We start from the raw sequence: 27,144 nt of genomic DNA, 5'->3' as shown, positions 1-27,144 counted from the left end.
CAAAACAATAACAAATACAAGAGCAGTGATACTCTCCTCCAGTATACCATGGCCTAAACAGGTCTATGTACATCTGAACATGTGTTACTTCATAAGTCAGCGTTGTAGATGTGCTCGTCTGCAATCACATTATAGAGTTTATATTCACATTTTCCTGTAAGCTTTCAGACTGTCGCATTCAGACGCTTGAATTGGCTTTCTGGAATTCTCTAAGTGCGGTTGCGTTAGCGTAGATCATGTCAGAGTTCTCGTACAGGTTCTCTGGTGGCGCCTTCTTGGGTTCTAGAGAGTCCATGATGCACTGGTGCAGGTAGATGTACTGGCTCTGCAGGAGGGAAAACAAGATCATGGTAACGCGTGTCGAGGCCACACGCTACACAGTTCATGTTCTTAATGCGTTTGCTTAGCTTTATTCCGTCATTTAAGTATTTCTGAATTTCTCTTATGGCTGGATGGTCAAGACTTATGTAAGATTATGATCAGTTTTTTGTTGTTGTTGAGAGAAGCACAGTCTGAGAAGGGCAACATTAGTGACCCTTTGGGATCAATAGTGGACTTTCCTCCTTTCTACCCTACCTTCCCTACTCCTTCCCTCTCCTCTTTCCTACCCCCCTCCCCCCCCACATACCTCTGTCTGGACCATGAGGGGGCGGCTCTGCCTCATCTTGAGTACGAAGGCAGCGATGCCCACAGCCTTCTCCCTCTCCATCTGCTGCAGGGTGACGTCCAGGGCGATCAGCGTGCCAGTTCTACCCACACCAGCACTGACACACACACAGACACACAGTCACATACACTACCAACTAGACTAAAAGCTGTACAGTTCCCATTATCCACTTTCTGCAATCGGCAGCTACAAAATGAAATCACACAAAATGTTCCTAATTCTTAAAATCTCCCTGGTCCAGTAACTGATAACAGAAAACAGAAATGCCTGCGTGGGGCTGCAGTACCTGCAGTGCACCACCGTGGGGCCCCAGCCGGCCCCTGGGCCCTCAATGTGCTGGCGGACCAGCTGCCTGAACTGGATGAGGGCGGCGGTGCCCTGGGGAACCCCGTGGTCGGGCCAGGAGGTGAAGTGGAAGTGCTTCACGCTGCGCTCCTCCGCTGAGCTCTCCTGCAGGGAGGAGAGGCAGGGGGTGTGAACACTGGGCAGGGGGTGTAACACTGGGCAGGGAGTGTTTACACTGGGCAGGGGGTGTAACACTGGGCAGGGGGTGTAACGCTGGGCAGGGGGTGCGAACACTGGGCAGGGGGTGTTTACACTGGGCAGGGGGTGTGAACACTGGACAGGGGGTGTGAACACTGGGCAGGGGGTGTGAACACTGGGCAGGGGGTGTGAACACTGGGCAGGGGGTGTGAACACTGGGCAGGGGGTGCGATTGCTCTGTTGGCTTCCAAACGAACCATAAAAGGTCCAAAGGTCTTTTGTTTAGGTTCGGTGTAATATAAATATTTTTTTACGGCTAATCTTTCAGCCCCCAAACTTTTTATGAAGAAAATTATATTAAACGTTAATCTTTATTAGGATAAAAAAGCTGCCGTACCCACATTTGAAAACAAACCTACTCTCGGTCTGAGTAACCTGCTCTAGGCTGTCTAGATCTAGGGTCAGCCCCCTGACTCTGTCAGTGTAGGATGAAATGACAGCATTTGTTAAATTAATTGAAATATAACTGAGGAGAATTTGCTTACGTTTTTCACCCGAAACTCCCTCAGTGTCCAGTCAGAGACCCTGTGCTGTGACGTGATGGTGACCAGCAGGTCTCCGTACAGACAGGGGGCGCTGTCCAGGGGCCAGTACTGCTCACACTTGTCCTGCACACACAGTCACCCTGGGGTGTCACTATAGAGCTCCTCACACAATCCACTTTTTCATTTTCTTTATTCACGTAATGTTATTCGTTTCACAAATGCTTTCATCCAAACATCCAAATATGACATACAGATAGTATCCAAAATGAATGGTTTCCGGAATTTTCCCTGATAATCCAACACTCACCCGCCCTCCTTCGACGCAGTTGGTCACCATGACTACGGCCCTCACCCTCTGCTCCCAGATCATTCTCCAGAAGTCGTTTACAGTGGAGGGCAAAGGCCCTTGAGCCGCGATGTACTGCTTGTTACTGCCATAGCCCTGACAGAAAGAAGAGAGAGAGGGAGGGGAGAGAGAGGGAGAGTGAGGGGAGAGAGAGAAGGATAGAGAATGAGAGGGAGGGGAGAGAGAGGGAGAGTGAGGGGAGAGAGAGAAGGCGAGAGAATGAGAGGGAGGGGAGAGAGAGAGAGAGGGAGAAACAGAGGTCAGATTCCCCTTACTCACGTGGTTGTTGCACAACATTCTATCGGGCCTCATGGCCTCATTAGGCCGCTATCTGCTGGACCCACACACCACACCTTGAGTAAACACCTACAGGAGATCCTGTCATCTCAGGAGGGCTATGATGCCGACAGGGGCAGGATCAAGAAGTCTTAAGAAGAAGGCTGTTACTGTACAGTAAAATAAGAATATGTTCTTCATATGTTATGGACTTTCCTGCAAAAATGAAGGTAAAATAAATTAAATCCTCACAGGCATGTAGCTGGCGTTGATATATTCAGAGGTTCTGTCAGGGTTGATGAAGGATAGCTTCACTCTGGACCAGTCATCTGGGTAACAGACACACAGAGTCACTCTACTGAACCACAACACACCCACAGCGATGGCCGGAGGGCCACAGCTCCCGGCGGTCAGCCCACTTACACGGCAGCACGTTGGTGAAGCGGTTCTTGTCCTTCACCTCGGGGTCCAGCGCCGCGCTGTGAGACTGTTCTGTTCCCACCGGAGCAAAGTCCTGCACAGACCACAACACAGGAAGCTGCTTCTTCATGACTGCTGAGAGCAGCTGCCACGCAGAGCTGGACAGAGTGTGTGAATCTGGTGAACAACCTCAACAACAACAACATACTAGCTGAGGAGCACACACAACAACAACAACGTAATAGCTGGGGAGCACACACAACAACAGCAGCTTCAGGGAAGGTATGCAGATCAAGAGGTCGCAGGTCAAATCGTGTTTCAGGATTAGGAGGGTCGTGCCCCCCCCCTCCCCCCTGGGAGTTCCTCCCCTGGGTCGAGGTGTCACAGGGTTGTTTGTCCTTGTTACAATACCTCGTATTCCTCACTGAAGCCTCGGTTCTGGTCGACACACAGCTGGTGGTAGTGTTCTGGGAACTTCCTGGTTGGAATCGCTCTAGAGAGACAATCAACAGTTCGTGTGACCTGGCTGGACAACTGACATGAACAAGCTTTTAAATAAAAGATGGTCGATATGTACATACTTCATCTGATTGCCAGATATTTTGGAGTGGCTGAACGATACAGGCCTGTAAGAGGAAGAAGAGGAGGACAAAGAAAAAGAAGGTTTTGTCTTTTGTGATTTTTCCCAGCAAATTGAGCAACAGCAACCAGCAAAGTGTTAATTTATCACCACAAGTGTTTTTCTACTGGAATGTTTCAATACATCCACTCTTATGACATCAACCTTGATAACCAGCCCTGGAGTTAGATGAACCCTTCGAAACGTGATCAACCCACTTGAGTAGCTCAGGTTTCCGTCGCAGAATGAAGACAGCCAGACCGACCAGGAGGATGAGAAGCAGCACTGCGCTGATGGACCCTCCTATGACCCCTGCACAGGTACACACAGCTGCACTCAGTCCAGCTCCAACTTCACACACAGGATGGGAAACAGCACTAATGTTTAAAAGTGATCCTCTCTAGGATGGCTCTCACCCCGAGGGTCAGTCCCACAGCTGATGACCAAAGGGTTACTCCTCAGGTCCCCAGAGAGGAGTCCCAGAGAGATGCTGTAGGTCTTGGCAGGCTGCAGGCCAGAGATCTGGGTGGATAACACGTTCGGGCTCATCTCTGTCTGTGGAGCTCTTCCTGTCAGGTTGGCCTCTGCAGCGGTCCACTCCCCAGGCTGGGCTTCCCAGGACAGGGAGAGGGCGTAGCCGCCCGCGGTGTAGTCACACTGCCATTTGGACAAGTCTGGAGGAACTACAAAAGACGAAGGGAAACACAGAAATAGACGGCGTGAGAAAATACAACTTGAGGTTTTGGATTTTTTTTGCAGACTGTGACCTGACATGAGTCAGCAGTGGATGTGTCAAAGAAAAATGTATACTTTTAATAGTAGCTTTTACCCATAATGACATATAGTGCAAAAGGGAAAGAGCGGGTTTGACTTTTAATGGCTTCATCTGCAGTCAAATGTTGGAACCACAGATGCTACCACCCCCAGGACACAGACACGGTTCTGTTTGGGTTTATTCAGGAAAATGGTTCACACACGTGCAGCACACTACAGCCTCATCAAATATTTACATATTTAAATAAAATGTCCCAAACCACTGACCACACTGCTGTGTGTGTTGCATCTGTCTGAGTGACTCACCCAGGGTCAGAGCATGTTCACACTGCGTGTCGACCCTGCCCTCCCTCTCGTAGAAGAGGACCACTGTGTAGCTCGAGCCGGGATACAGGCCTGTGAACGACACCTGACCACCACCCACACTGGTGTGCTCTCCATAGCTGTTGCTTGCTGTTGCTTTAGTGAATAAACCCTCGAGGGTAGCGTCAATGGACGTGTTGGACACTTGCCACTTTGAGGCAGGACAGTTCATTCCTGCAGTCGAGAAGAGTATCTTGTTACTGGTGCAGAGTAGAATCAATTAATCAATTCATGTCTAGGCAAAACTTTAAACGTGCACAAAAACAGTTTTGCTATAAAACAACAATTATAAAAAGAAGATTTACTTGTGACTGTGAAGTTATTTATTTCTCTACTTCGAACCCCTTCGAACACACTGAAGAACGTGAAGTTGTACTCCGTGCCGGGGTTGAGATCAGTTACATCGTACATCTGCTCCACCACATCCTGAGCTGACCTCTCCTTGGCTGGGATGTTAATCTGACGGTTATCGATCAGCAGTGTGTAACCAGAGATGCCAGCTACTGTGATCCACTGCAGAGTGAGGGTGTTCTGGGAGCGCTCCGTCACCTGGACCCCACCTGCTACGTTGACTGGAGCTGTGACAGACAAACAGAAGAGAAATCTTCAGCATGTGAGATAACTTGACGCTTGACGAACTGGTCACTTTGAAATGTTGTTTCTGAATATTTAAATTGTAAAGACATAATCCCCAACACCCAAACAAGCTGTGTGGGCGGAACCCCAGACTTCAGCCACGCTGGAGGAGCTGGGTCACAGTAACAGAGCTGTTACACCACCATGTTACACCCTGACCAGCCCACCATGTTACACCCTGACCAGCCCACCATGTTACACCCTGACCAGCCCACCAAGTTACACCCTGACCAGCCCACCATGTTACACCCTGACCAGCCCACCAAGTTACACCCTGACCAGCCCACCATGTTACACCCTGACCAGCCCACCATGTTACACCCTGACCAGCCCACCATGTTACACCCTGACCAGCCCACCAGGTTACACCCTGACCAGCCCACCATGTTACACCCTGACCAGCCCACCATGTTACACCCTGACCAGCCCACCATGTTACACCCTGACCAGCCCACCATGTTACACCCTGACCAGCCCACCATGTTACACCTTGACCAGCCCACCATGTTACACCCTGACCAGCCCACCAGGTTACACCCTGACCAGCCCACCAGGTTACACCCTGACCAGCCCACCATGTTACACCCTGACCAGCCCACCATGTTACACCCTGACCAGCCCACCAGGTTACACCCTGACCAGCCCACCAGGTTACACCCTGACCAGCCCACCAGGTTACACCCTGACCAGCCCACCAGGTTACACCCTGACCAGCCCACCACGTAACACCCTCTCACGTAACACACCAGATATGCAGATGTGTAGATTTATAGAGCACCTACTAGTGATGGCAGACAACTTGGTTCCAGAGCTTCTCAGATCGTCCACCCCCACAGTGAAGAGCGTGAGATTGTATCTGGTGCCGGCAGACAGGGAAGGGACAGTGTATGTCGCAGTCTGGCTGGTTCCTTCTGAGACAGGAGGGATGAACACCTCTGGCTGGTCGTTAACTCTCAGATAATAACCTTGAGAATTCTCCACGATGTTCCACTGCAGAGTCACGCTGGTCTCAGTGCGCTGGGTCACATTGATACCAGCCACATTGGAGGGAACTGAGAAAACACAGGGATAACTTGAGGATGAGTTATAATCTAGGAACTCATGTTGTATTAGAACTGTGTATTTGACAGGAAATATCACAAGCTGCCCACACACAGCAAAACATCATATTCAACCTGAACCCTCAAAGGTGTATTATGATTTATTATGGGCTGTTGACATTCTGCATCACTGTTTCCACATGTATATTAATACTTTAAAATGTCATGATATATTAATGATAATGTCAAGTTTTATATAAGTATAGCTTTTATATACCATCTATAAATGAAGAGATGCTGGTAAAGTGACTGTCTTTTATTTTTTACTTCCTTAAACGTCCCATTTCTTATCAGATCTAGTGATATTTGAGGGACTGGGGGTTGCGGACCAAGTTCATATTGAATATTAATGAGACAAACAGCCTCTCATTTCGATGGTTAACTGTTTGCATGAATGGAACCATAGAAAGATGGTCCAGTGAGCCCTGAAGAGACCAGAGCAGCAGTGTCTGTGATACTAAACACTGAAGAGACCAGCACTGAGCAGCAGTGTCTGTGATACTAAACACTGAAGAGACCAGCACTGAGCAGCAGTGTCTGTGATACTAAACACTGAAGAGACCAGCACTGAGCAGCAGTGTCTGTGATACTAAACACTGAAGAGACCAGCACTGAGCAGCAGCGTCTGTGATACTAAACACTGAAGAGACCAGCACTGAGCAGCAGTGTCTGTGATACTAAACACAGCAACATCACAGGACCAGGACATCCATATCGGAAAACATTTCCCCTTCTAAGGTTCCCCTTGTAGTATAATAAACCTAGACTCGACCCTAATATAATACCCCTACCCCAAATAAAATATAACTAATGAATACTGTATAATACATCCAACCTTTGCCTTAGTATAATATGACTAAGAATGATCCAAAATGCTAATTCAACGATCTCTCACGTAACAGAACAGACATGTAGATTTATAGAGCACCTACTAGTACTGGCAGACAACTTGGTTCCAGAGCTTCTCAGATCGTCCACCCCCACAGTGAAGAGCGTGAGATTGTATCTGGTGCCGGCAGACAGGGAAGGGACAGTGTATGTCGCAGTCTGGCTGGTTCCTTCTGAGACAGGAGGGATGAACACCTCTGGCTGGTCGTTAACTCTCAGATAATAACCTTGAGAATTCTCCACGATGTTCCACTGCAGAGTCACGCTGGTCTCAGTGCGCTGGGTCACATTGATACCAGCCACATTGGAGGGAACTGAGAAAACACAGGGATAACTTGAGGATGAGTTATAATCTAGGAACTCATGTTGTATTAGAACTGTGTATTTGACAGGAAATATCACAAGCTGCCCACACACAGCAAAACATCATATTCAACCTGAACCCTCAAAGGTGTATTATGATTTATTATGGGCTGTTGACATTCTGCATCACTGTTTCCACATGTATATTAATACTTTAAAATGTCATGATATATTAATGATAATGTCAAGTTTTATATAAGTATAGCTTTTATATACCATCTATAAATGAAGAGATGCTGGTAAAGTGACTGTCTTTTATTTTTTACTTCCTTTAACGTCCCATTTCTTATCAGATCTACTGATATTTGAGGGACTGGGGGTTGCGGACCAAGTTCATATTGAATATTAATGAGACAAACAGCCTCTCATTTCGATGGTTAACTGTTTGCATGAATGGAACCATAGAAAGATGGTCCAGTGAGCCCTGAAGAGCAGCAGTGTCTGTGATACTAAACACTGAAGAGACCAGCACTGAGCAGCAGTGTCTGTGATACTAAACACTGAAGAGACCAGCACTGAGCAGCAGTGTCTGTGATACTAAACACTGAAGAGACCAGCACTGAGCAGCAGTGTCTGTGATACTAAACACTGAAGAGACCAGCACTGAGCAGCAGTGTCTGTGATACTAAACACTGAAGAGACCAGCACTGAGCAGCAGTGTCTGTGATACTAAACACTGAAGAGACCAGCACTGAGCAGCAGTGTCTGTGATACTAAACACTGAAGAGACCAGCACCGAGCAGCAGTGTCTGTGATACTAAACACTGAAGAGACCAGCACTGAGCAGCAGTGTCTGTGATACTAAACACTGAAGAGACCAGCACTGAGCAGCAGTATCTGTGATACTAAACACTGAAGAGACCAGCACTGAGCAGCAGTGTCTGTGATACTAAACACTGAAGAGACCAGCACTGAGCAGCAGTGTCTGTGATACTAAACACAGCAACATCACAGGACCAGCACTGAGCAGCAGTGTCTGTGATACTAAACACAGCAACATCACAGGACCAGCACTGAGCAGCAGTGTCTGTGATACTAAACACTGAAGAGACCAGCACTGAGCAGCAGTGTCTGTGATACTAAACACTGAAGAGACCAGCACTGAGCAGCAGTGTCTGTGATACTAAACACTGAAGAGACCAGCACTGAGCAGCAGTGTCTGTGATACTAAACACTGAAGAGACCAGCACTGAGCAGCAGTGTCTGTGATACTAAACACTGAAGAGACCAGCACTGAGCAGCAGTGTCTGTGATACTAAACACTGAAGAGACCAGCACTGAGCAGCAGTGTCTGTGATACTAAACACAGCAACATCACAGGACCAGCACTGAGCAGCAGTGTCTGTGATACTAAACACAGCAACATCACAGGACCAGCACTGAGCAGCAGTGTCTGTGATACTAAACACTGAAGAGACCAGCACTGAGCAGCAGTGTCTGTGATACTAAACACTGAAGAGACCAGCACTGAGCAGCAGTGTCTGTGATACTAAACACTGAAGAGACCAGCACTGAGCAGCAGTGTCTGTGATACTAAACACTGAAGAGACCAGCACTGAGCAGCAGTGTCTGTGATACTAAACACAGCAACATCACAGGACCAGCACTGAGCAGCAGTGTCTGTGATACTAAACACAGCAACATCACAGGACCAGGACATCCATATCGGAAAACATTTCCCCTTCTAAGGTTCCCCTTGTAGTATAATAAACCTAGACTCAACCCTAATACAATACCCCTACCCCTAATATAATATAGACCAAACTCTAAGCCCAACCCTAACACACGTAGTACAACAGTTTTAGATTTTCCTTAAACACATCCACACACTGACGAACAGCTGAATGAACACAAAAATAATGAATACACAGTGACATGGTATCATTGTAATGAAACAACCTGGTTATCAGGACACACCAACCAAGAGTCCTAAGAGACTTACGAGTTACAGCAGAGAAGTTGAATCCTTTACTTCTTCCTCCCTCGTTCACAGTGAAGAGAGTGAAACGATGTTTGGTCCCGGGTGTGAGAGATGAGACTGTTTTGGTCACGATGGATTCACTTCCTAGTTCTGTGATGTTCATCTCAGTTCTGTTGCTAAACTGTAGTATGTATGTGTGGTCAGGGCGCTGCTTGTGCCACTGCAGAGTAACGCTGGTCTCAGTGCGCTCGGTCACATTAACGCTGGTCACATCATCTGGAGCTGAATCAGAAGAAAAGCAAGTTCAGTCAGATTCAGGTTCAAAGACAAAACGGTGAAACACTTGAACAGTTGATGAAGATCAGAAGATCCATGGAAAACATACAGGTTCTGTAAAAAACCCCAACTGTTTTCACGATCACGAGGTATGGCAAATCACAACAAGAAACAAACAATAGTGACTTACGTGGTGTTGGGGTGGTGGGGGCCACGGTGGTGGTTGTTGGTGGATTTGTTGTTGTTGTTGCTGTTGTTGTTGTTGCTGCTGTTGCTGTTGCTGCTGCTCTAACTGTTGCTGCTGGTGTAGTTGATAGGGTGGTCGGTGATGAAGTTGAATTACTTCCTTGACCCTGAAAACAGAATCATTGCGCAGTTACTCTCTAACCCTAACACCAGGACCCTAACCCAGTTCTCTGCAGGGACCACTGCATTGTCCAGGCTCTCGTTCTAAATAAGAATGTCTAAATGATGAAGGGTTTGATCAAATCACCATTTATTTGTATAGCCCTTTTTACAAGCAATGTCACAGAGGGCTTCACATACGCCCATTGAACTGCCCACCTCAGCTAACCTAAACCCTCAAGGGTAAGATAAGAATGTTAATTAATGGTAATAGACAAAGTGTGCCTCAATGTTGCTGATGTAATTGTCACTGCTACATACTGTATGGGGTTTTGTTTAATGGTGTTGAAGAAATGTGACTGAATCAGCCAAATATTCCCTGCTACACAGCTTGCATATGCTAGGTAAAAGCAATTATTGTTTCTGCTTTACTACACCATTATGCGAAACCATGTGATTTACCCCTCTGGCAAATCTCTGAGATTAAACTTCATCATTTTCATTCTTATAGGGTTCTGTCCATGTTGCTTTATGAAATACTTTCTTCTGTGTTGTAGGATATATCGCATTTATCCTACATTTACATATTTTTTGAAAAATAAAAGGTTATTTCAGCCTCATGTAAGCAAGAAGGTCGTTGTTGTTTGTGTTACATTAACAGAGAGGATCTTTCACAAACACAAAAAGATCTCAAACTCAACATACATTTTTTGACTGCTGTGGACTTTAGTATTATACATGTAGGATTTTTCATCTGTTTCATCTGTTTTATCAGATTCTCATTTATACTCTGTTGTATTGGTGGGGATTTCAACAGTTTATCTCCTGCAAATAGATTAAGATAATTCAGGCTTCCAATATCAGGTTGTGTCGAAACCCAAACCATAAAACAAGATGAAGACTTTGAATAAAAAGAGGAACCACTTAACAATCAGCATACAACAGCAGATCCATGGGCAAGATTTCATTTCAACACAGATTTGACCTTAACAATGCACATATGGTTTACGTATCGTAATGTACTGAATACCTTCTGTCAGTAAGGAAGGTATCTCTATATGTCTACATGTCAGTGTACCTATAGAAGCAGTAACACCATCCATTCTTCCTTATTATAAAACTAATTTACAGTTAAGGTTTATGGTTAGGGCTGACATCACTGGTGTATAATTTGGGCTGGGAATAGTATTAGTCTTATCAGGGTTTTGCTCCAAAAAAGAGAGAACATAATCAAAGAAAAGGAGCTTTTGGGAACCTTCCATGTCCAGCAAGGTACTCCCACACCTGGAACTGACAGCTCATGCAGAATGACCCTTCCCAGTTCTCAACATCAACTTTATTTTGGCAACAAACCATGATGAACAGGCCCGCTGAATATACTTCCCTTGTTTACCGTCATGATGCAAAGTCACCACAGTTCTGTGTTTGAGAGCTTGGCTCTGCTCAGGGTGACATGTAGCCAAATGGCTGAATAGGAATAAGGAGACCTCCTAACAATATGTGGAAATCAAGAAAGTATCATTCTGATATGCCTAAAAATGTATGAAACTAATTCCAGTTTTGATCAATATAGCTCCCTTCCTCGCAACATTTCAGTGTCTAGAGAGAGATAGAGAGAGAGCACTTGGCACAGTGCAACATGAACCCAGAACAATAACCCTGCTTGGAATTTAATGAAACACATACACTCACAGAAACATAATTAGAACATTTTTTTTTTTATAGCGCTTTTCTAATACTCAAAGTCACTTTACATGAATGAGGACAAGCAAAACAAGACAACAGTAAAATATAAAGACAAAGGATTGAACAAAACAGACAAACAGAATATTATAAAGAAAACTAACATATAAGTCTAGTAGTGGATGGGAGCAGGGGATGTTCAGGTGAAGGCGAGGTTGAAAAGGTGAGTTGTATGTACATATTTACATATGTATATTTTCTTATATATATATAAATGTAGAAAACTCGATATACAGGATGTATATATATGTATGTATATACACATGTATATATGTATATATGCCTGAATGTATATATGAATATATATGAATATATATATGTATATCATTTATAAATATCTGTTGGCCCCAAAGAACTTAGATGTATATTGTTCATAACTCGACACTGGCGCAGTGCAGGTCTTCTACAAAGATTGAACAGAAAAAAAATTGGGGGCAAAAAATTCAAAAAACCTTTTCAACACAGCAGTTATCCATTGTAAGCCCAGTGAATGATTTGATCACATTTGAAAGTGAGAAGGACTTACCCACACTGAAGTCAGAGCCAGGCACAGCAGGAGGTACACTGAGCCCATCGTGAACAGCAACACCTGATCCTCCAAGATCAGAACGAACGATGGGACTTTGTTCTGATAGAAGTTAGAAACTCAATTTTCTATTGAAACTATAAGCAACACTTTGTTGATGCAACAGTGTCTCGCCAAAGTAGCCTTCGTGGTTGGGAAGTGGCAGTCGATTGTTTGCCTAATTTTACTAGTGTTGACTTTTAATTTTCTAACACGTCCTCCTCTTGGTAATCTCTAATGGCTCTCGGTCGTTTGAAACATGTTAAGTCGCTTCCCTATTTCTGCTCTGGCTGAAATAACCACAAACCTTTGCCCTGATGTTACTTCCTTGTTAGGGTTAGTTTATGGCCAGTCTTAAACTGTATTTATCCAATGCAGTCATCACTCTGTACACATGTATACATATTCTGCAAACTTTCTGTGTGTTTAACCCCTATATGTGCCGATGATGTGTATGCATACCAGTCTTTCAGGTTTGGGAATAAAAGATCAAACCCTATAAAGAATGTCTTTACAATTTAAATAATGGGTGATAGATTTGGAAATATAACTAAAGATCACAATTCATCACAACCATTGTCGTATGTTCTTATCTGTTCTGTCAGGCTTAGTCACTCCAACTGAACAGGAAGAGGGTGTTTTGAGGTTTTCCTTTCTGAGGCAAACCTCGAATTAGCTGCAAAGAGAATTTTGACTTTAAGCAACAACAAAAGAGAAGAAGACAGGAAATGTGCTTGACACAAATAGCTTCCCAGCATCATTTATCATGAAATCCATCAAACATTAACAGAATATAACAGTCATGATATAACATTTCCATTAATATATTGCTTCAGTCAGTCCTAACCAGGGGACTTTGCCCTACAATAAACTGTCATTGAAGATCTCATGGTACAAAACAGACCCATCAACACCATGTTTGAATGATAATATAAAAGGGAACTTATAAGACATTTGCACTATGTTGCCCACAAATGCTGCTCATTCTTATTCTTGTATATATTTTATATTTTAAATTGTTTTACATTTAGATTATTCAGTTCTTAGAATTAGTTAAACTATTGTACTTTGACTTAATTTAAGATCCATATATGCTTATTGTTTGCACCTTCCTGCCACAGTAAATTCCGTGTTTGTGCAACATACATGGCGAATAAACCGAATTCTGAATCTGAAAGTATATGAATAGCCCTGTTCTCTGTAACAGTGCATCTATATCGATGACTCACTGAGAAACCCTTTCCATGTGTAATGATCCTTCACTTGTCACAGATTACTAACTGAGGAGTTTAGACACAATTGTGAGGAGTGGTTTTTGGCCCGTTTGACGTTATGGTTAATACTTTTTGAGTCTTTCTGTCCTCCATTCGATAAGCGGCGCTAGAGTGTTACTTCACTGGAACTAAGGACCGAGGGGCGTGTCTTCGGGATATCTCTTGGTCAACAAGAAACCAGTGGAATAACAAAGCGACACGTTGGTTAGCGAATTATCTGAACACAAGTTGCACGGTGCAACACGTTTGCAAGGAAGCGCAGTGTAAAGTAAGTTATTTTCAAGGCAACCGCAACCTCACTAATCATATTTAGCTACGCTTCTATTTTGCGTCTGCAAGTTGACTTCTAGCACAATAGGGAATACGACGTTTGGGCAGTATGTGCTTTAGCAAGACGCAGTAACAGCGTTCCAAACCTAAAACAAAATGTATTACACTCTGCTTAAAGCCGTTTTAATTGCACGGTATTGATTTGACTAAACCTACTAGACCCTTACCGACCGAGTAGTGGAAGGCCAGCGACTCGACCTCGGATCCACCTGCCCAGTCAGCAAATCAAATACTAGGGTTTTGTGTGCAGATTAAAATTAAGGTAATCACTGTATTCACAGCAGCTTTTAAAATATATTTGAGTTTAACCACATTTGGGCAAAAGATGCACCTTTTCAGTGCTTGACATTGTAACCTTCCTCGTGGTATACTGTGTAGATATGCCTGACGGTGCGTTGCGGTGAGTCAAGGGTAGACATTGCCCCATAAAACCCGTCTGTGACACACAATTAAACGGTGCGACCTCCCTTAAAATCACATGATGGCAGCGTATAAAGGGAGGTTCTCCGACTAGGGAGCCAACATACATTAGCGGCGAACACAGCAGGCTACACATACAGAAAGAAGAGAACGGTTGCCCAAATCGCAGAAATAGGTAATGGATAGTTCAGCGTGACTTAACCGGCTTTTTTCACTCTACGGTCATTGACACATTGGCAGGTAGAAAGGCTTGTCGTTTATGCTCTTTCCGATTAACATCTAAAATTGTTCTCATTCGGCAGACTCCTTTATTAAAAACTATACATTTCTGTTTCAGAGATGCAGTCGCTGGTGAAACACAACTACCACCCGGAATGTGAGGCGGACATCAACAAATTGATCAACACCAAGCTGGGGGCATCCTACACTTACCTGGCCCTGGTAGGACCTCGTACTGTTTTTAAATTGTTCTGTCCTAGAATAACAACTTTTTCGCTGTATGTAATATACCCTAATCAACAAGACCCCTTATGTTACATTCCAGAACGACGTCTAACCTTTTATATCTGGCCCTCGTTGTCTCTGTGAATTGCGGTTTTAGTTTTAACGAATGAATCTAAATAATTTCATGAAGTCCATTCACATGGTCATATGTTGTTGGTTCTTTGTGCCGTTTCCCTCTCAGGGGATGTACTTTGACAGGGATGATGTGGCCTTGCCCAGCTTCTCTAGCTTCTTCCTGGAGCGCTCTGGGAAGGAGAGGGAGCATGCAGAGACCCTGCTGGAGTACCAGAACACAAGGGGGGGAACGTTCTGCTTCAGACCGTAGCTGTAAGTCCAGAACCTCAGGGCTTATCTTTCTGTCTCTCTTCCAGTGTTTTTAGTAGGTCGTAAGTCCCTCAAACTTCCTTTAAAAAGCACAACATTTTTACATGGATCTGGAGTCCAAAGTAGTTTAACCCTCAAAGTATTTTTACGTTGTTGTTTTTGAGGTTCCGCAATTTAAGTTCCACAACTGTAAAAAAAGAAACTTTTACCGTGTCTTTTTGTCTTCCTCCTTATCGCCCTCTCCCTCCCTCCCCCCCCCCCCCCCCACCCTGTCTGGTTATCAGAAGCCCAGCAGAGAGGACTGGAAGGGAGGTCTCGATGCCATCTCCTTCTCTCTGGACTTCCAGAAGTCCCTGAACTCCTCCATCCTGGAGGTGCACCGCCGGGCCGGCTCACACACCGACCCTCACGTACGTTACAGCCCTCAGCTAGCTCTTCATCGCACTGGGTGGGATCCAGCCAGAATCCTAGTTTTTCCTTCCTGTCATTATTGTACCAGATGACCGTTCTGATGTTAAAGCCAGGTTATTTTTTGTTTACATGCATGTAATTGAGCTAGTTTAGCTTGAGTTCTGTGAATTCTCTCTGCGATCCCTGTGTGTCGTGTTGTTTTAAGCTTAAACTACCACAAAGTTGAACCTGGTCCAGCTTCTCTCACACACGTCAACAAAGTGTTTTTTGTGAAGGAAGCATGTAGTTGGCGTGTGACCTAACCCTTTGGAGGTCTGTGATGTTTTGAGTGAAATGCTGCTCTGCAAGACCTGGCACTCCCAGCTCAGCTCCTCCCTCTCCTCACCCCACACTTCCTACCTCACCTCTCTTCTCAGCTGTGTGACTTCCTGGAGCAGCACTTCCTGGACGACAGCCACAAGACCATAAAGCAGCTGGGAGACTACGCCGGCAGCCTGGGCCGACTGGTCTCCTCCCAGACTCATGGAGCCATGGGAGAGTACCTGTTTGACAAGCACACTCTGTGAGGCTCACCTGGCTCAGAGGACCTGGGGAGTTGCCGGACAGAATCCTCCTCTCCTCTCACTCCTCACCCTTCATCTCCTCTCCTCACCCAACACCTCCTCTCGTCTCACCCTTCATCTCCTCTCCTCTCACTCCTCACCCAACACCTCCTCTCCTCTCACCCTTCATCTCCTCTCCTCACCCAACACCTCCTCCTCTCACTCCTCACCCTTCATCTCCTCTCCTCACCCAACACCTCCTCTCCTCTCACTCCTCACCCTTCATCTCCTCTCCTCACCCAACACCTCCTCTCGTCTCACCCTTCATCTCCTCTCCTCTCACTCCTCACCCAACACCTCCTCTCCTCTCACCCTTCATCTCCTCTCCTCACCCAACACCTCCTCCTCTCACTCCTCACCCTTCATCTCCTCTCCTCACCCAACACCTCCTCTCCCCTCACCCAACACCTCCTCTCCTCTCACCCTTCATCTCCTCTCCTCACCCAACACCTCCTCTCCTCTCACCCTTCATCTCCTCTCCTCACCCAACACCTCCTCTCCTCTCACTCCTCACCCTTCATCTCCTCTCCTCACCCAACACCTCCTCTCCTCTCACTCCTCACCCTTCATCTCCTCTCCTCACCCAACACCTCCTCTCCTCTCACTCCTCACCCTTCATCTCCTCTCCTCACCCAACACCTCCTCTCCTCTCACTCCTCACCCTTCATCTCCTCTCCTCACCCAACACCTCCTCCCTCACCTCTCTCCTCTTAACCATCCTCCCCCTCACCGTTCCCCCTGTGCTCACACCTCAGACACTTCCAGGTTAGTCTATCAGCAATAACCCCATACCACATGTATAGTATATACACTCAACACCCAGAACTGAAAACTAAAGCAAAACAATACCTAGATACCTCAACAATATCCTGTTTACCAGTGGTGCTGAAACATCGGTATGATGTTCCAGTGTTTGTCAAGCATTCCAGCAGTATATGCTACTTTGTACTCTGCATTCCTATGATCCACCTTCAAAACTCTCCTGTCAACCTCATACTCACTATTCTAAATCTGAGATTGGTACATTTTAAGGATTTCAGATAAATGTAAACAAAGTCCAATTTAATAAAAAAAAGGATTATATTGATGGCTTTGTGTGATGTTTACATTTACACCATAGTGTTTCTACATAATGCTAAATAGTTACATGTATTCCTTTAGCAGACGCTCTAATCCAAAACGGCATAAAAATAGGGCATTTAGAAAGTAGGCTATAAATGTACATTTGCTAGTGACACGACAAAGTAACCACATCTCAGCTACCAGCCAGGCAAGGTGAACATTTATGTATTGACAACGTCTACGTTTAGAAGTTGCGTATAGGACCACAAAGCAAGCTTTTTAAAGACCATGTCAAGCCAGTAAAGGCAAACTGTGCCGTTACCATAATCTCTTATCTATACCATGTTCTTTATGTACAGACGAGTTGGAACGTAGGGACAGAAAAGTGCTGAGTAATCAGGGCGCATGCAGGTTATTACCACGATCCTCCCACCGCGTGCGCTGCAGAAGCTGTTTGGCTTGTTCTTACTAGAGGAAGAACGAGTTGAGCTGCTAAACTGCACAGTCATGGGTTCTGTTAAGTACAATAGCCTGTTATTGCTAGATGACTAGACAAAATGTCAGTTGTTGACAGACATGTTAAATAGGGTGTCCAGACGTCCTCTTTTACCCGGACATATCCACTTTTTGAGACCAAAAAAAATGCGTCCATCAGGGATTCCAAAATCGTCCGGGATTTTGCCTCGTCGGATATTTGTGTTTCTCTGGGTCTTACACAAACTTTTACGCCCTTTCAAGTGTTGGAAAGGGTATCTCACTTACGTTGCACCTTCTTGCGCAAGCACTGACTGTAGAGAAAACTGTCATTTGAATCAGATAGTGCGGCATGCACTACCCCCCCCCCCCCCCCATCCCCTCTCTCTGCCAACATTAACACTTTGCGAACACTTTTTAGTTGCACTTAATGTAGTTGTCCTAAAAAATATGTAATAGATAAAACTGTCTGAAATCATCATTGAAATATTATATCTAATTATAAAAATAGGCTACTTTCAATGCAAAAAAAAAAAAATGTAACCTACGCTTTTCAAACAGTGTTCAATTATTTAAGAATGTTTGTAAATCAGATTTTATCTCAGACTGCCCAATATTTAAGAGCCTGTGAACTTAAGAGGGGTCTCAAAGCTAGGAGTGGACCCATGGACAACAAAGACTTCACAACATTACGCCTTAATAACTAAAGCCGTGGGTTTAATATCCAAATGGCTGCATGGTTACGGTTAGGCCACTAGGCGGCTGCTCAGCTCACAACCAACGATAGACCACAGATAAAAGATTTGATCACCATTATCGCAACAGCATGCTCAAAAATAAAATGTTATTGGTAGCGAGGGTTCCCCCTCCAGAAAAGTTCTAACTTCTAAAGAGTGATCTATTTTTAGAAGCGATGAGCGGAGAGGCAGACCAAACATGTGGTTAGTCATGTTAGTGTGTCTGCTACTAAGATGTTTACAACGTGACGCAAGAGGATCATCAGTTTGTACTCGTGAATAAACAAATACGTCTAGAGAACCACAAAAGAAAACCAGTAGCTGAATGACCTGTAGGCATGGTCATAGTTTGAGTTCAATTTTATATAACGGAACAACCCACATGTGAGTTGAGAATGCCTTGAGACGCTGTCTCCGACACAGCAGGATAGGTGGATGCTGGATGCTCAAAAGCAGAAGAGGAGCTGGAAATAAAATTCCAAGGAGAAGGAGAGCAGCGCATAGATTGATGATTGAGAAATAGCTATGCCACAGGGATTAGTCAGGGGGAAGCACTTCTATCTCTGTTCTGCTACATCCCCCTCCCTTTCCTCTCTCCCGCAGGTGAAACATTCCTATCCATTTTACTAATCAACAAACAGCAACTTTCTAATTTACACAAGGAGCGGAATAACTAACAGGTCATGTCAGTTGTCTTGAGTTCCGTAGCAAAGTTAGGGAGCAATATTGTGCCAGGGCTGTAAAAGTATGTCCATGATGAACATAAAGCAACAGATGTGTTGTTGACAAACTCATGGATGGAGGAGGATGAGGCATGGGGATTAAAAGCGAGCACTGCTTTAGTGATTCGACAGTGATTTATCTAGTGGATGAGTGCAGAAGAGACAGCATCAGTCGCTGGAATACACGATCGTGAACGATGCCTGTGTGAGGGCTGTCCAGGGCCACAGAAACACTGACATTTGGACACAAAAGTTGTTCAAACTTATTTTCAAATAGAGGAGAATTTTACATCAGGTGAGTGGCTACATTCCTTAGTTCCATAATGTATGTCTGAACGTAGTTCCCTTGTTTTTTGTTGTTGTGTGGATCCATCTGTGAAATGTATTTCAAAATGAGTTGTCAATAATCAGTGGCTGTAAATATAGTTTACGTCATTTGTTTTGCAGTTGCAAAGAGTGAAAGTGAAGCTTTGTGGTGGGAGCTTAAGTAGAGATGGTCATATGATTTTGTACGTAACAATAAATATTGTTTACGGTACTCAAAAAAAGCAACAGACAGTCATGTAAAGGTTTGCGTGTAAAACATTCAAAACTCTTCAAGCTGAAAGGTAACCATGGAAACAATGGATAATCACCTGTCACTCAGCCATGCAGGAAGCAACACCCACTGTACACCTGGACACAATCCAGGTCCTTTAGTAATCCTCCCAAACAGTCCCATTTGATGACACACAAACTGGTATGAGTGGCTGTTTTAGAACCACACAATCAAATCCATAGGGACTAGGAGGCTGGGACAGGGGCTAGGAGGCTGGGGCAGGGGCTAGGAGGCTGGGGCAGGGGCTAGAAGGCTGGGGCAGGGGCTCAGAGGCTGGGGCAGCAGCTAAGAGGCTGGGACAGGGGCTAGGAGGCTGGGGCAGGGGCTCAGAGGCTGGGGCAGGAGCTAGGAGGCTGGGACAGGGGCTAGGAGGCTGGGACAGGGGCTAGGAGGCTGGGACAGGGGCTAGGAGGCAGGGGCTAGGAGGCTGGGGCAGGGGCTAAGAGGCTGGGACAGGGGCTAGGAGGCTGGGACAGGGGCTAGGAGGCAGGGGCTAGGAGGCTGGGGCAGGGGCTAGGAGGCTGGGACAGGGGCTAGGAGGCTGGGGCAGGAGCTAGGAGGCAGGGGCTAGGAGGCTGGGACAGGGGCTAGGAGGCTGGGGCAGGGGCTTGGCAGGGCTGGGTGGGTGGGTAAATCCCCCCTCCCTTAAGCTTGGCTGGTCTGGGAACGTGGATTAATATTGTAGATAATCCAGTTACATGTTGGGGGATGAGAGTGTGGGCTGGGGGCGACCACGATGGGGGTGGGTTGGGGTTATGAGATGAGATGCTATAGTAACAGAGGGATTAGGGTCAGCCTGGATGAGCATCTGGCTCAGAGATGTTCTGGTACTTGTGTGAAGCTCTGGATGTGGAGGTGATGCTCACACATATTTATGGATTATGTAGCACTGGGCATCTCTCTCCTCCATCTCTCCCTCCTCCATCTCTCTCTCCATCTCTCCCTCCTCCATCTCTCTCCTCCATCCTCCCATACGACTGCTACTTTAGACTGGGGGGTGTGGTGGAGAGTTCTGGATAAGAGCGTCTGCTAAATGACTAAATGACTAAATGACGTGAGGTTTGGGGGGGTGAATTTACAAAGATTTATGTTTCTGACTGTCTGATAATTATACTCAACACACGCCAACAATAATTGACGCTAGAAGCTCGAAGCGACTTGTTCTAATCAATAATTATATTCCAAAGAGACACTCCATTCCTTGTGTGTGGCAGTAAGTGTCTAAGAGGAGGCCCTGCTGAGAGTATCTAAACGTTCCCCTCTTCGCTCCCCTGCGGACCCCCCTGCTGACCCTCAGCGGACATGAGAATGGCCAGCGTGTTCCGGGATCGCCGTGCTGTGAAGCATTCAGAACCAGAACCTCAAGAACCAGAACCACAAGAACCGGAAGCACCAGAACCAGCCCACCACCCCCCTCCTGAACACCACCACCCCGGCCACGACTACGACCACATGAAGGATAAGTTCATGAACGAACTGGGCAGACTGCCTTGTAAGTAGCTCTGGGTGTTCAGGCCCATACTGTGCAAGGTCTGAGATAGGATAAAGGACAGCAGATGATGTCACTACGACACTTTATATTGATCTCTTTTGCAATGGCGGAGAAGGGGGTATAGTGTATTTTATTGTATAGTCTTTTTTGTGTATACAGTTAAGTGTCTTTAGTAGGTGAACATTGTGTTATTGTTGTACTGCTTGGAACTGCAAACAAGACTTTCACCCATTTTTTCACTTGTGTATATGTTTTAGTGACAACTAAAGGATTTGATTGGATTGGGGTTTTGCTGTGTACAAATCTCCTTCAAAGGGAGTTTAAAAAGGGAGTTATGGGAGTTTCAAAATCCCAAAATAGACATTTGGAGAGAAAAAGGGGGGAGGTGAGCTATAGCTCAGCGGTGGAACATTGTACTGGCAATTATGAGGTTGCAGGTTTAAATCCCCCTTCTCTGGATGTTGCTTTGGGTCAAATACCTGACTGTGTGGTCTCCTTCCCCCAGTGCCCATGTGGGCCGTGGGAGCAATCGTGGTGCTGGTGCTGGCTCTGGTCAGCTGCTTCATCTTCTGCTTCTTCAAGAAATGCTTCGGCAAGAAGAAGAAACCGAAGAAGACCCGGGAGAGGAAGGGAGGCCGAAGGAGGAGAGGAGACAAGGAGGGAGAAGGAGAGGGAGGAGAGAAGGTAGGACAAGGAATTCAGGACATTGAAAACGTTAATGGACATAAAAAAATATTTTTGATAGTAGCAGACAGAAATGTAAATATTCTGTGTGGAACGCAGGAGGGTGAGGAGAAGAAGGAAGGAGAAGGAGAGGAGAAGGAGCAGGAGAAGCTGGGAAAACTGGAGTTCTCCCTGGACTACAACTTCACAGACGCCCAGGTCAGTTCCTTTCACAGGACGGTCCTCTCCTCTTTCTCACGGTTCTCTGGTCGACAGACGTTACAGAGGAAATCAGACGATTAGGTGGTGTGGTACCCTCTCTTTCTACCTCCCTCACTCACCCTTTATTTCTCTTCCCCCCCTCGCTCTCCCTCCCATCTTTCTCCGTCCTCTACAGCTCATAGTAGGTATCCTCCAGGCCCAGGACCTGGCTGCCATGGACATGGGAGGAACCTCTGACCCTTACGTCAAAGTCTACCTGCTGCCAGACAAGAAGAAGAAGTACGAGACTAAAGTCCAGCGCAAGAACCTGTGTCCAGTTTTCAACGAGACCTTCATCTTCAAGGTGTCTGAGTCGGCTTTCCTCTAGCCTTTGTGGCTTTGCTTGCTCCTTGTGTCCTGTTTTGTGTTTTGTCCCCCCCGTCTTTCTGTCTCAGGGGGCGGAGTCTGGGTTCAGGGGGCGGAGTCTGGGTTCAGGGGACGGAGTCTGGGTTCAGATACCCAAAAACTGATAGTTATGTATATAAAAAGCTACTTTTTGGTCCTGGCGATATGAGCTCCAGGAGATCTTCGTTCCTGTTCCAGTCTGCCAGCTGGACCCAGGGCCTCATGGCCTCTCCTCTCTGTCCAGATCCCCTACGCTGAGCTGGGGGGGAAGACCCTGGTAATGCAGGTCTTCGACTTTGACCGTTTCTCCAAGCACGACGTTATCGGGGAGATCAAGATCCCCATGAGCAGCGTGGACCTGGGCCAGCCCATGCAGCAGTGGAGAGACCTGGAAGGAGGAGAAAAAGAGGAGGTCGGGAAAAACGTTCCGTTGTTTTGTTTCGTAGCTAAGTTTGTTAGCACACTTCTTATATCTATACTCTTCTTTCTTCTTCTTCCCCCAGCAAGAGGTACTGGGGGATATCTGCATCTCACTACGTTATGTTCCTACTGCTGGAAAGCTCACTGTCAACATCATGGAGGCTAAGAACCTGAAGAAGATGGATGTTGGCGGCCTGTCAGGTGGGCTGATCTGTTTCTCTACTCTGGGTGTGTGCTTGTGTGTGTATGCTTGTGTGTGTGTGTGCTTGTGTGTGCTTGTGTGTGTGTGCATGTGTGGTTGTGTGTGTGCATGTGTGGTTGTGTGTGTGTGTGTGCATGTGTGGTTGTGTGTGGTTTTGTTTGTGTGGTTGTGTGTGTGCATGTGTGGTTGTGTGTGTGCATGTGTGGTTGTGTGTGTGCATGTGTGGTTGTGTGTGTGCATGTGTGTGTGTGTGTGTGTGGTTGTGTGTGTGCAGGTGTGGTTGTGTGTGTGGTTGTGTGTATGTGTGGTTGTGTGCGGTTTTGTCTGTGTGTTTGTGTGTGTGTATGGGAGTAGCTATGCTATTTTCCTCAGGCTTCCTGCTTGTTCTACCCCCCGTCTCCAGATCCCTTTGTGAAGGTGGTGCTGCAGCAGAATGGAAAACGGATCAAGAAGAAAAAGACGACAGTGAAGAAGAACACGCTGAACCCGTACTTCAACGAGAGCTTCAGCTTCGAGATCCCCTTCGAGCAGATACAGGTAGAGCCTTTTCACTTAACTGTGACGACAGGTCACCGTGACGACAGGTCACCGTGACGACAGGTCACCGTGACGACAGGTCACCGCGACGACAGGTCACCGCGACGACAGGTCACCGCGACGACAGGTCACCGTGACGACAGGTCACCGTGACGACAGGTCACTTAGTGGTGCGCCGGGACAAACAACACTATTCAAAATACTGTTCGAAAAACACGCCATATGCACTATTTGTACGTCCCTGAGAAATGAAAGTTAACGCAGTGATGTAGTTATTTAATCCATAGCAATGCCTGCAGTCCAAGGGTTATTTGAACCATCAAACCTTGCAGTAAAATACTCTAACCACAGAACCTCTTCCCTCACCTACCTTGAAGTTAAGCGATCTGCTCTCTCCTCTGCTCTCTCCTCTGCTCTCTCCTCTGCTCTCTCCTCTGCTCTCTCCCCTGCTCTCTCCTCTGCTCTCTCCTCTGCTCTCTCCCCTGCTCTCTCCTCTGCTCTCTCCTCTGCTCTCTCCCTGCTCTCTCCTTTTTCTTCGTGTGTCAGAAAGTGCAGGTTGTCATCACAGTGTTCGACTACGACAAACTGGGGAGCAACGATGCTATCGGCAAGACCTTTATGGGCTACGGAGCCACAGGGGTCGGCCTCCGCCATTGGTCAGACATGTTGGCCAATCCCAGACGCCCCATCGCCCAGTGGCACACGCTCCAGCTGGAGGAGGAAGTGGACGCAGCTCTCAAGGTTCCGCCTCGCTGAAACACAAGAACATTTTGTGTTATTATTTATGTCCTTTCAGGCCATTTTGGTCCGTTTTCTTCTCCTTCAGTATGTATGTACGGTATATAAATGTAACTTTCTTTGTGTTGTAAGTTGTTATTTGTCAGGTCATGTATTTGTCCATCTGAGAGCGTGTGCTTGTTTTTTTATTTGTCTGTTTGTGAATTCCGTTGATTGTTTTTTCTTTTCCTTTTTGCATTTTTCATTTGGTTGTGATATTTTTGTTGCATGTACTATATTTAATTAGACATGTAGCATAATCCTTAGATTTTATTTAATCTACATTTGCAATCAGATGAAAGATTTATAGACTATTCTTAGACAGATAAAGCTAGGCAGTGGTGAGCCTTCAGCCTCTTGGTCTAGGGAACCCATCCTTAATGTGAACCTATTACAGTTAGTTATTTGCATCCTTCTGCACAGGTAAGTTCTTGTATTTGGGTCGGCCCTCCTCTTTTGTTCGACTGACAGAGGAAAACAGAGAAGGAAATTAAAATCAAGCAAAAACAAGTCGTCCATTTTTTTTTTGTATTCAAATCTACCTTTAAGCTGTTACTTTTACAATGTAAGAAGAAACAGGCTTTAGGGAGAGAGGAGGGAGGAGACATGGAGGGAGAGAGGAGGGGGGAGACATGGAGGGAGAGAGGAGGAGGGAGACATGGAGGGATAGAGGAGGAGGGAGACATGGAGGGAGAGAGGATGGGGGAGACATGGAGGGAGAGAGGAGGAAGGAGACATGGAGGGAGAGAGGAGGGGGGAGACATGGAGGGAGAGAGGAGGAGGGAGACATGGAGGGAGAGAGGAGGGGACATGGAGGGAGAGAGGAGGGAGGAGACATGGAGGGAGAGAGGATGGGGGAGACATGGAGGGAGAGAGGAGGGAGGAGACATGGAGGGAGAGAGGAGGGGGGAGACATGGAGGGAGAGAGGAGGAGGGAGACATGGAGGGAGAGAGGAGGGGACATGGAGGGAGAGAGGAGGGAGGAGACATGGAGGGAGAGAGGAGGGAGGGAGACATGGAGGGAGAGAGGAGGGGGGAGACATGGAGGGAGAGATGAGGAGGGAGACATGGAGGGAGGGAGGAGGGGGGAGACATGGAGGGAGAGAGGAGGAGGGAGACATGGAGGGAGAGAGGAGGAGGGAGACATGGAGGGAGGGAGGAGGGGGGAGACATGGAGGGAGAGAGGAGGAGGGAGACATGGAGGGAGGGAGGAGGAGGGAGACATGGAGGGAGAGAGGAGGAGGGAGACATGGAGGGAGGGAGGAGGGGGGAGACATGGAGGGAGAGAGGAGGAGGGAGACATGGAGGGAGAGAGGAGGGAGGGAGACATGGAGGGAGAGAGGAGGGAGAGAGACATGGAGGGAGAGGAGGGGGGAGAGAGGAGGGGGGAGACATGGAGGGACAGGAGGGAGACAATAACATATACTCTTCTGACTGAGAACATAATGTCCATTTCTCAGCACCTGGGAGTAAATGTGTAACTTGTTGATTAGGAATTTAGTAATGATTACAGAGTCAAATGTTTACACTAAACATAATTTGCATGGTTCTCTGGAGATATCAGGAGGTTGATGACCAACGTCATCCATCCCAGTCTGCTGTGAACATCACCAAGCTCACTTCCCTCCTCAGGTAAGGAGCATTTAAGGACACTTATTGTGACCTGTAAATTCCTCACATATCTGCTCCTTCTTCATAGTATAGGTCTTAGATAGATTGTCTTCCCACAAGCTTTGTTAGACTTAATATCGGTATTGAATGAACTTAGTCAAACACAATAAATCCATTCATAATATATTTGTATCAGTTCAGTTATTATGTATAAATCTTCAGCAATTATTAAGTTAGAATTGTGTTCATATGTGTCTGGGTATACAGTATTTAACTAATTGTGTGTGTGTGTATAAATATTAGGGGTGTAACAAGATATTGTGGAACAATATATCTTTATACAACATTTTTAGAATATGTATCGTAGAGTTATGGCAATATTTTTACAATATGACGTCCGTTTGATCCTATTGGTTGAGCTACCAGTGTGCAACCTACTCTGCACCTGTGTCATGTGTGCATTCACAGAAATAGCTTGAACTGAGTAAACTAAATTGTACGTACAACAAAGACAATTATTGAAAATGTTTAATGTTTTCGAAATTAATCTGTTAATTGAATTTCAGTTTCATTTAAAATGTTGTTTAAAATATTGTGATATGTATTGTATCGTACACCCAGTATCATGATACGTATTGTATCGTACACCCAGAATTGTGATACATATTGTATCGTACACCCAGTATCGTGATACGTATTGTATCGTGATCTGAGTGTATCGTTACACCCATTGTAAATATGTCTGTGTGTAGATCAGAGCCTTGCAGTGCAGTCTCATCTGTTGCCCTGCTCCTTGGTAAGAGTCTTTCAAGTCATCAGTCTAGTCAACACACTTCCTACAACCTTCCAGCCTCTCCAGCTCAGGACAAACTCAGTTATGAGATGATTATGTGTTTGCAGAGTTCTGGGTGCTCTCTGCCTGTGCACTCCATCAGTATCATCTGGTCAATATTTATCTGAATTGGACTGCTGCCCAGAGCTACTGTAGAGAGCACTTTGTTGACCTGGCGACCGTAGACAGCATGGAGGACATGCAGGGCCTGATACA

The 27,144-nt window shown here is 46.0% G+C and overlaps 3 protein-coding genes across 3 annotated transcripts; 2 read left to right on the top strand and 1 right to left on the bottom strand.

The window, feature by feature from the left end:
• Positions 1–105: 105 nt before the first annotated feature.
• On the bottom strand, positions 106–12,572 carry LOC146259362 (receptor-type tyrosine-protein phosphatase H-like). Its single transcript, XM_084669606.1, has 18 exons — positions 12,292–12,572; positions 9,868–10,030; positions 9,423–9,683; positions 7,162–7,431; positions 5,912–6,181; positions 4,799–5,071; positions 4,437–4,667; positions 3,773–4,039; positions 3,575–3,668; positions 3,319–3,363; positions 3,149–3,230; positions 2,741–2,831; positions 2,570–2,646; positions 2,003–2,137; positions 1,696–1,818; positions 954–1,117; positions 629–764; positions 106–325 (listed from the first exon to the last, which is right to left on the bottom strand). Exons 1-18 carry the CDS (start codon positions 12,337–12,339, stop codon positions 179–181), a joined length of 2,877 nt encoding a protein of 958 aa, XP_084525732.1. The 5' UTR covers positions 12,340–12,572; the 3' UTR covers positions 106–178.
• Positions 12,573–14,396: 1,824 nt separating this feature from the next.
• On the top strand, positions 14,397–17,282 carry LOC146259361 (ferritin, heavy subunit). The gene is given in 6 exon segments (XM_084670824.1): positions 14,397–14,529; positions 14,692–14,795; positions 15,040–15,160; positions 15,163–15,185; positions 15,467–15,592; positions 16,010–17,282. Coding segments are annotated over 5 exon segments (522 nt in total). The 5' UTR covers positions 14,397–14,529; positions 14,692–14,693; the 3' UTR covers positions 16,160–17,282.
• A 2,069-nt stretch (positions 17,283–19,351) lies between these two features.
• Positions 19,352–24,464, top strand: syt5b (synaptotagmin Vb). Its single transcript, XM_084670165.1, has 9 exons — positions 19,352–19,485; positions 21,086–21,280; positions 21,786–21,964; positions 22,073–22,162; positions 22,341–22,508; positions 22,794–22,961; positions 23,053–23,170; positions 23,575–23,708; positions 24,255–24,464. Exons 2-9 carry the CDS (start codon positions 21,091–21,093, stop codon positions 24,462–24,464), a joined length of 1,257 nt encoding a protein of 418 aa, XP_084526291.1. The 5' UTR covers positions 19,352–19,485; positions 21,086–21,090.
• The last annotated feature ends 2,680 nt before the right edge of the window (positions 24,465–27,144 follow it).

This window comes from Hypomesus nipponensis, chromosome 13 (assembly GCF_054491055.1).
Source record: "Hypomesus nipponensis isolate SF chromosome 13, ASM5449105v1, whole genome shotgun sequence".
NCBI classification, from domain to species: domain Eukaryota; kingdom Metazoa; phylum Chordata; class Actinopteri; order Osmeriformes; family Osmeridae; genus Hypomesus; species Hypomesus nipponensis.
Note: the sequence above shows the minus strand (reverse complement) of the source record. Positions and strands in the feature narration are given on the sequence as shown.

Excerpts from the sequence above, each read along its gene's own strand:
- LOC146259362 (XM_084669606.1), bottom strand. The coding sequence starts at position 12,339 with ATGGGCTCAGTGTACCTCCTGCTGTGCCTGGCTCTGACTTCAGTGTGG. Across the intron at positions 3,364-3,574 it reads CGGAAACCTGAGCTACTCAA|GCCTGTATCGTTCAGCCACT; the intron begins GTGGGTTGATCA and ends TTCCTCTTACAG. Across the intron at positions 3,231-3,318 it reads ATATCTGGCAATCAGATGAA|AGCGATTCCAACCAGGAAGT; the intron begins GTATGTACATAT and ends TTGTCTCTCTAG.
- syt5b (XM_084670165.1), top strand. The coding sequence starts at position 21,091 with ATGAGAATGGCCAGCGTGTTCCGGGATCGCCGTGCTGTGAAGCATTCA. Across the intron at positions 22,509-22,793 it reads ACGAGACCTTCATCTTCAAG|ATCCCCTACGCTGAGCTGGG; the intron begins GTGTCTGAGTCG and ends CTCTCTGTCCAG. Across the intron at positions 22,962-23,052 it reads AAGGAGGAGAAAAAGAGGAG|CAAGAGGTACTGGGGGATAT; the intron begins GTCGGGAAAAAC and ends TTCTTCCCCCAG.